The 9,830-nt window shown below is 40.6% G+C and overlaps 1 protein-coding gene across 1 annotated transcript; it reads left to right on the forward strand.

Moving 5' to 3' along the window:
* Positions 1 to 40: 40 nt before the first annotated feature.
* LOC136710680 (E3 ubiquitin-protein ligase TRIM50-like) lies at positions 41 to 9,080 on the forward strand. The gene is made up of 8 exons (XM_066686428.1): positions 41 to 125; positions 1,313 to 1,415; positions 2,037 to 2,493; positions 3,318 to 3,413; positions 4,539 to 4,769; positions 5,672 to 5,694; positions 6,951 to 7,081; positions 7,489 to 9,080. The coding sequence occupies exons 3-8, from the start codon at positions 2,086 to 2,088 to the stop codon at positions 8,046 to 8,048; spliced, it is 1,449 nt and encodes a 482-aa protein (XP_066542525.1). The 5' UTR covers positions 41 to 125; positions 1,313 to 1,415; positions 2,037 to 2,085; the 3' UTR covers positions 8,049 to 9,080.
* Positions 9,081 to 9,830: the final 750 nt, after the last annotated feature.

Consider the following 9,830-nt stretch of genomic DNA (forward strand, 5'->3'; position numbering starts at 1 on the left):
CGGCCATGTTCTCACCAGTCAGTCACATAATTCAGAAGAAGTGTGAAATGTTGCCCCCTTGAGCGCTTACGCACAGAATGAAAACAACAAACTTCCTTATAATTGGTGTTGTGGAGATATCTTGAGTAAAGTACCAATATAAACCACTTTAACAGCTGTTTTGTTTCTGGAGGCTGCAATAGAAATTAAGTACTTTTTGGTGTCAGTTTGAAAAATGGTTCATTTTACCTTTGGGGATATGAAATTTGTCCAGAAGAATAATCAGATTAATATAGTATTTTATATAAAATGTTATTATTTCTATAGGTTTTAAACCAAAGAGTGCATTTAAAACGCAAAGGTTACATTCAGAATCAGTATAATAAGTAATTAATAAATCTACATCCATATTTCCAGAGGTTTTTGTGTGGGTACAATGCCAAAACGGGTAGAGAAGCGTTTCTAGGTGTAAGTCACAAAATTAACAGACCTGTCAAAAAACTGTCGTCTAACCCTGGAGTTCCTCCCACTGCACTGCTGGTTAAAAAGAAACTTAGCCAAGGCATGCATTAGAGTCACACCTAAGGGGCTAATATAGCTCTGGAAGTGGAAATCTCGTGCATATGGAAGACTACAGGACAATAACTCATCCCAGGACTCTGATCAGCACTAACAGGCTTGGTAGTCCTAGATGGGTCTTAAAGCCCCACTCTGTTGAAAAACAAGGTTTATATTGGTATAATATCCATGTGGTGGTGGTATTAAACTAAAGGATGCAGTCAGTACCATGACAACATTTCTGCTCTAAAACAGCAGTGGTCCTAGTCTCTGTCCCAGACACTGCCCGGAGTCTGATAATGTGAGACCTAACAGTCTCAGGTGAATTCAAACAGCCAGGGATTCTGACCTCATAAACCTTAGGAACCAGTCACGTCAATCTGTGGGGCGAGGGTCTGAGTGTCGCTGCAGGTGAGCAGCAGAGGGAGGTGGGCACTAATGCATAGTACTAGCTCCATGCTCAAATTTATACAAAATTAAGGCAAAGGTGTAGAGTTACATCTAAACCACTTTATGGGATTTTTAGGGAATTATTTCTAAAAATGTCTAGAGGTTTAATCAATTACTGTCAGAGAACAGTAATGTTTTCTGAGAATAAAAAAATAATGCTTTAAATTAGTTGTTGCTTTACATAAAAGCATTCTATCTAATGATGTCCCTTCCCTTTTTCGTCAGTTTACAACAAATAAAAATAATATCCCAGAAAATGAATTAGTGTCTTAAAATATAGGGTACCTTTTCTCATTTTTGTCTAAGACCTCAATTCACATTACAGCAAAGGAGGCAAAAGACCTGAGCAACAAGATTCAAAACACTGGAAAACGTGACCAAGCAAAAAGCAGGTTTACTCCGGCAAAACAACCTCCATCCTACACCAGGTAATGTTTATGTCCACCTTTGGCTTCTTGTGTTTTATCTAAATGTGTTTTATAATCTGCAGCGTTTGTCTGAAGTAACTTTTGGTTCTTAATTTGCTTTCAGCTATTTAATCACACCTTCCTCAGATAACAGCAGCATTAGTGTGTTGAGTTTACAGCTAGTACACTCATGGGACAATCAGGCACTAGAAATGGAAGTGGCCTCACCAAGTGCTAAAGGAGTGCAGCTGATAAAAGCTGAAGGTGACCGATGTTTAATGTAACAGGCTCTGTTCTTTGCAGTGAAATAGGAGAATGAGGTTTGACTGGAGCTTGGTAAGTCTGACCGTGGATCAGAGGAGCACAGTATCCTTTTGTGAGAGCTTTACAGCTGAGGACAAGGTGAGAGCAGCTCTGATTTTTTTTTTCCCCACTGATAACCTAATTTAGCAGAGGGCCTGACTGCTGGAGCCACTTCAGGGAACACAAACAACCAGTGTACAGTGTGACATTTCAGCCTTGGCCATGTTCTTCTCACCATGATGAATTGCTTGGCTTCATTACTATCAGAAGTATGGGTTCAAAAGACATAAGTCCAACTTTTTTTTCATAGATTCACCTCTATTTTTGCTTACATACCAGGAAGCAGAAAATCCAACCCGTGTGGAGACCTCGGCCTGTTTTGGGTTAGATGGACAGACGTGGCAGTCTGGAGTCACTGGAGGAGCAACTGCGCTGCCCCGTGTGTCTGGAGGTTTTCTCAGAACCCCTCATGCTGCAGTGTGGTCACTCCTACTGCCGGGGCTGTGTGCGCTCCATGGACATGGACCCTCTGGGCCAGCTCCAGTGTCCAGTGTGCCGCTGTGCAGTGGACGGGGATAGTCCTCCACCCAACGTGGCTCTGGCACGCATTGTGGATGCCCTGAGGGAGATCAGCGGTCCAGGCCAGGGACCTCCAGAGACCTGCAGCCAGCACCACAATCCTCTGAGCCTGTATTGCGAGGAAGACCAGGCTCTCATCTGTGGACTGTGTGGCAGCATTGGAGGACACCGCTCCCACAAAGTCACCCCCATCAGCAGCGTATACAGCCGCATGAAGGTACAGCACCAGCTGTTGAAAAATTACATCACAGACACCATATATATTTTGTAAATTCATTTACTTTAAGGCGCTTGTATAATACGTGCAGAAAAACTTAAGGTCACCATGCTCAAAGCCAAGGACTGGCTAGAGGTGAGGAAAAATCCCATAGCACTGGGTGCTGAAGAAAGAGTATGAGAGATAAAGCACCATTTAATACCTTTTGGATGAGTTGAAATGGCCTCAGAAACTACCATCTAATAACAGTACCTGCTTTCACTAATCCTCTCTTCTGTGAATGCCATCAGATTCACTCAGTTCTACGATTCGGACTGAAGTCTTCACATGAGAGTGGATGCTGTTTCTGCAGCACGAGGAAAAGCTACCCACTTTTAATTTCAGAAGAAATATTGGATGAACAAGAAGTTATAACTGGATAAGTGCATCATTTTTGGACATATACGTGTCCTATGTTTTCACACAGGGCAGATTTATCGTCATATTTTATGGAGTTTCAAATCCATATGCAGTGATTAACAAGGGTTTTTCATGTTCCTCTGGGTCTATGATCTCAAACGTGGAACAACAGAATATTAAACTGCTCCGTAGAAGGAAGCCAGGGTTTTGTTGCCTTGTCATGAGCACGGCTGTAATTGAATTTTCTGCTATTAAACTCAATTTCCTCTCATTATGTCATTGCACTGCATCCATAAAACATCACTGAATACAATTACAGAATAAGAATGTGATCTTGCTGCAGAGCACAAAAAAATAAAACATAAATAAAAAAAGGGAGTTATAATAAAATGTATTTGAGCATTGTGCTTTTCATCTTTTCACAGGAGGACATTTCTGGTCTGATGACCGAGTTTCAGACTCAGAAGAGGAAGCTAGAAGAGCAGATTTGTAAAATGGCCTACAATAAATCTCGCATCACTGTGAGTTATGTCAGATGCTTCAAAGGCACACCTAGAAATGAAGTGCATTGTTATTGGCAAAGTGTAAATTAATAACCTGGATCTCAATGAAAATATGAGTAATAAATATTCTAAATATTCTAGTTACGTTCATAGAAGTAAACCATATATTGTGTAAATATTTCACCACAGATGGACCAGCACAAGTGCTTTAAAATTTCATGACATTAAATCGTTATGTAAGTGTTGGCTGAAATTTCTAACTGTTTTTAACAAAAAATCTAACAGAAAGATCCTCTGTAACAATTCTTATCAGATCAATGCCACCTCCATGCCAAACAACTTTATCCTCATTTGTTAAATGTTAATTTATTCAGATGTAATTCTAACTGTTACACTTGGTTTGGTTAAAACGTGATTTGTTTTATAAGGGTTTTTGTTTTCATATGAAATCATATACACTTCATTCACCTGTAAATGATAGACTAACGTTCTTCTTACATTTTCATTCATTCATTCATTCATTCATTCAGTGTCTGTGAGCGTTATTCAAGTCCAGTTCAGGGTCGCAGTGGATCCAGAGCCCACCCGGAATCACTGGGTGCAAGGCAGGAACACACCCTGGAGGGGGCGCCCAAACATTCATTCATTCATTCATTCATTCATTCATTATCTGTAAGCGCTTATCCAATTCAGGGTCGCGGTGGGTCCAGAGCCTACCTAGGATCATTGGGCGCAAGTCCTTCAAAGGGCAACACACACACTCACACATTCACTCACACACTAACACCTATGGACACTTTTTTTGAGTCATTAATCCACCTACCAATGTGTGTTTTTGGACCATGGGAGGAACCAACAACCACCAGGTCTCTGGAGCTGTGTAACTGCGACACTAACCTGCTGCACCACCATCTTACATTTTCAATGACTGACATATCGTACAAATCTAAATCATTGGCTCGTCTGTGGTGAAGATAACACTGAGGACTTTTTGGACAATGACAAGATGTTAAAACAATTTCTAAATGTTTATTAGGATTTAATTAGGATACAACAACAATTGCTGATTTTCCATTTAAAACCCCATGTAAAATACTAAATGTGTGCATATGTGTTTGTGTCTGTGATTTTGTGTGCGCGCAGAACGAGTCGGATGTGATGAAGTGGGTGGTACGGAAGGAGTTTGGAGAGCTGCGCCGCTGTGTGGAGCTGGAGGAGGCTCGCTTCATGCAGAAGGTGGAGAGCACTGCCTCCACCCTCATCTCCTCCATCCAGAGCCAGGCTGACCACATGAGCCAATTACTGGCCAAGTTCCAGGAAGCCGAAGGCACACTAGAAGCCCTGAGCAACGAGGGCCATCTGGACTTTATTACTGTGAGTGTGTGTGTGTGTGTGTGTGTGTGTGAGAGAGAGAGAAAGAAAGAGAGAGAGAGAAGTTGTTTGTGGAAGAGAAAACTTTGCCTTTTATGGTGTGGTGAGGCTATGCATTTGTTACGGAGCTGTGTTTATAAAGCACTGCACTGAATCAGGTGGCATTGCCAAGGTAAAATACCACTCTTCCGGCGGAAAGATTATTTATGAATATCTTGGAGAGTTTAAAATGAAAAAACCTGAATATTAAAGAAGCGGTCGTTTCCTCCAGTGATTCTATTTCTTGCCATGAAACTTGTTTTAAACATGGCTAATCCTTGTGGGGACCTGCACTATGGAGCAAAAAGTGGTTCAGAACCTACAAACTATTTGAGGCTTCGTCTCATGTGAGTTACACTTGAGAAACAAAAAAATATATATCACCTGCATAATTGCTTGACCTATTGCCCCTTAACCTTTAAACCCCCTACAGAGAGGATATAATACTAGGGGTAATTCTCCTCTTTAAACAATATTCTAAAATATTTAAATTATATGCTGTAATTAACACACTTTATGAAACAATGATATGAGGATTTGACGTCATTCTGGTACAGCATCTTTACTGATACTAGGTGATTAGTTTTGGATTACTAACACCACTCCTGCTCATTCCTGAAGGACTGAGGTCAATCTTTCCTGAGAATGCGGGAGCATTGCTCCACAGCCCAATGTCAGTGTGCTTTATAAACCACTGGCTGATGCTCAGCATTGACCATGGTGTTCTTATTCCCAAGTGCTGCTCCACTGTGTCCCATTTTGTTCACAAATAATGTGACTTACAAAGATCATATTAGCTTTGTGTGCACAGAATGTCTTTCTCCACATTGGTGAATAATATATATATATATTTTTTTTTTAAACAGAAATATGGATCCATTGCTCCAAGGTAAGGAACACCTAAGCCCTTTGCAGTTGCAGTTTCACATGAAAGAGAGTGGTCTATAATAATTCTATACCAGGAGCTGGCTTAAGTTTCATACCAATAATTAAAGGGCTCATATCTCAGTTATATCTGTATTTGTTGTCTCTTTCCACAGAGGTCCAATAATGATGTTTATGTGACATTACTGTTACCAAAAAGACAGAATCAAAATGCATTAGTATTTTATAAAAACATAACCCAGTCTATTTCAGAATCATTTAGAATGAAATGTTTAGGATTCTTAATTTAAATTAAATGTAGGATATGCACAGATCACCCAGAACAAATCAGCTCCTTTCCTACACTCATTGTCCATTTTATCAACTCCACCCGTTGCTCTGCATACTTTATTAGCCCCCTTTCAAACTGTTCTGTTAAAAATCCACCCACACATCTGTGTCAGAACTGTCATACCAGTGTATGTACCTAAGACCCCCCCAGATGGACTGCACTCTTTAATGGTAGAATTACAATTGACCCGATATTGTCAGTGGATCTGATCAAATGAGTGAGGGCAGAAACAAGGTATAATTTAAATATTTGGGCTGATCAGGGTATATGTATATGCATTAATATGCATATCTCTATACTTAATAGCAGCTCTGTATATGTGCCTCATTTAAAAAGCTGTCTGGGATGAAACATGTGAATGGTCAGGGCTCAACTGTTATAGGCTGAGTGTGTGTGTGAGGGGGGTGGCACTATCTGGTGGCACATCTGAAAACCAATCCTTCATTATTAATTGCTTTGTCACTTATTTTCAGTAATTAGACTGAGTAGTTAAAAGTTTTATACACTAAAGGAAATCTTTTATAAATTGAAAATTAGAAATAAAAAAAGAAAAGAAATAAGGAACAAATTTACTCTTGACTGGGGCCCTTTTAAGACTTGCTTCACTATGCTGATCTGAGAGGTTTGCTGTTACACTTTGAGAAGCTCTTTATTAACTGAATCAGCTGCACCATCTCTCCATGATGATAGCAGTTATAAAAGGACCTTTGAAAGCCTTTAGAACCTTTAACTAATCCACTGACAGTTGTTACCCAAACTTGCCTACATTCACCACTCCAGCTGAATGAAAACTGACAGATTCTGCTCTAATAGTTTCCAAATGTCACAACAGAACACACAGCAGCTGGTTTCACCATCCCTTTGATGGTTAGGGACTGTGTGGTGGGGCTGCTCAGCCTGGGAAGCTAAAGCCTTTTATGATTTTGCAGGTTTAGAGAGAGCCAGCAGAGGGAACAGAGAAAAGAGAGAACATACAGTTCCATCAGCTTTAATCCAGGCTTCAATCACAGTGATATTAAAATGGCTGTGTGGAAGAGACTGCATAGGAGAGTTCTACCAGGTAAAGAGAGTCCGGTCCCAGTTCATTTATTTATTTATTGATTGATTGATTCCAGCTTTTAACTCTCCAACATCTTTCAATCAATGCCATACTCCTTTCCTCCCACACTCACTCACTCCCTTGCTCACACACATTAAGCAAGCTGAATAATCTCCATTAGAGGGTGCTGTTAGCATTAAAAACTTCTGAGTGTATGTACTTGTTATTGTGAAGCTTATATGAGGTAATACTGCAAGAGTATATTTTTGATTGTATTAAATATTATTATTTAGTAAGCAGCCTATTGCTGTTTCTCATTTTTTTAGACATTGGCAAGCATATAGTATTATGACATAAAACAATAATGGGGAAAACTGATAGATGGTAACATGTTTCCGCTTTGTTTGCCCACTGTATCCTTTCCACAGCTCCTGAGTGTCTGAAGTTGGACCCTCTCACAGCTCATCCCATGCTGCAACTCAACAAGGATCTCACGAGTGTAGAGTGTGGAGTCATCGTCAACCGTCTACTCAATAATCCTGAGCGGTTCAGCTACAGCTATTGTGTGCTGGCTAGTCGTGGTTTCTCATCAGGTAAACATTACTGGGAGGTTCACGTGGGAGAAAAGCCAAAGTGGAGAATTGGTTTAATCAAAGGTACCACGTCCCGCAAGAGCAAGCTGCCCAAGAGCCCAGAGGGTGGAGTGTGGTTGATTGGTCTTAAGGAGGGCTGGTTGTATGAGGCATTTGCCAGCCCTCGGGTGACTCTACCTCTTACAGCCCATCCCCAGCGCCTGGGTGTGTTCCTGGACTACGAGAGAGGAGAGGTAACATTTTATAATGCGGACAGTCCAGATGAGTTGGGTTTTATCTATTGCTATCAGGCTGAGCTGCAGGGGAAAGTATACCCACTGTTTGACGTATGCTGGCATGAGCGCAGTGCCAACAAGCTGCCAATCTCCCTGCCCCAGCCATTATCTGAGGGGTGACCTACCTCCAACCATCTTGTAAATTTTCCTGCAAGCTTAAAAACCTTCAGAGCCCAGGTGTTCTATCATTCATTTAATCCTATTAGTCTCATTTGGATCACTGTTTTCTGCCATAAATGGCTTTTGTTATATTTAATTTCCCTGGTTTCTGTTGTGTATTTCTTGATTAATTCTACTTGCACTATGTAGTTTAGTATGTTGTTTTTGTCTTGAAATAGAGGCTCTGCTGTATGCAACTGTATGCACTCTTTCTAAAATGAATACCTTGTCAAATGGTAGGTTCTTGTCAAAGTCATACCCTTTGATCGCACGTGCTTTAGCTTGGCATTAAAAAACATTTGCCAAAATGTAAAAATAAATATGTTAATGTCTTAGATGAGATAGGGAAGACTGAGAGAACACAAATTAGGCTAATCTTTCAGTAAGACTAAGAATGTGATTTATGGCATCAGCTCTGATTTGCACTTCCAACATTTATACATATAATTATCATCAGTTAAAACACAGGTACTTGGTCCTGGTTCTTGCGGGCCGCTGCCCTACACATTTTAGATTCTTCTGCTCCCAACACGCTCCGGTTTCCTCCCACAGTCCAAAAACCCACGTTGATAGGTGGATTGGTGACTCAAAAGTGTCCGTAGGTTTGAGTGTGTGAGTGAATCTGTGTGTGTGTTGCCCTGTGAAGGAGTGGCGCCCCCTCCAGGGTGTATTCGGCTACGGGTACAGATCAGACGAGGTCAAAGACCACGCTCGTTAATTTAGTTAATTCAGCAAAAGAGAAAATGTACCAAAACCCTTGACCCATAGTATTGCAAAGCACTAAACAGCACCCACTTGTGGAGCAGTTTTCTAAACATGAGTGAGTATTTATGTATGAGTATGAGTGAGTGGGTGAGTTATAAGCCAGTTCCATAATGTACTTCCCCTCTAGTAAAAAAGGCATTAACCAGCTACAATCTAAACCAGCATATGTTGTGTTTTGGGATGCTAGCATGCTAACCCGGCATCAGACCAGTATAATCCAGTTTAGACCGGCATACACCAGCTGGGAATTAAAAGTAGTATACTCTGATTTTTCCTCAGTGATATTCTAGCAAAGAACATTAAATAATTGTTGTGATTTTATGATGACATTTTGTCTCCTTACATTGTGTTAAGTGAAATTCATTGTGGATCTTTTGTAGAGCTGGTGAAATCATCATTTGTCAACAAGCCATTTGACTGCCTCAAGCAGATCTTGTTGTTTAATCTGCACTTCAGACAAAAGTCATTTTCTGAATGTATAGAAGGGCAGACAAGAGATGGCTGTTGGTTTGATTCACGACTGCCATTTAGCCATATAGCATGATCACGTGAGTCCAGGAAATGAAAGACAACTGTAGTTCATGGAAATATGTGAAAATGTGAAGACGGTATAATCTAATAAGACAGAAGGTGGATGGGACCACAAGGGGGCAGTGGAGTTATATATGCATCTATGTCATGTAAACCTTGAGAAGCCATTCTGTAGGTTCTTTGGAGAGCAACTGAAAACTGTCCTTTAAAGGCAAGGTAAACAAGTACACATGTTCCCTTGAGATGATTCAGACAGCAACAAGACTCCTGTATTTGATTTGCACTGTTAATTTATAGGTCTCACTCAGCCTTGAGCATTTTGCTCCATTTTCAATTATAGATCTTTCAATGCAAGGGAGGCTGAATTATTAACTGGGAGGCAGTTTATGTGCCTTGGGTTTTTGGTCCCCAGCCAATAAGGAAACTTTTGTTTCACCTTCATTTTAT

The sequence above is a fragment of the Hoplias malabaricus genome, chromosome 1 (genome assembly GCF_029633855.1).
Source record: "Hoplias malabaricus isolate fHopMal1 chromosome 1, fHopMal1.hap1, whole genome shotgun sequence".
Lineage (NCBI taxonomy): Eukaryota > Metazoa > Chordata > Actinopteri > Characiformes > Erythrinidae > Hoplias > Hoplias malabaricus.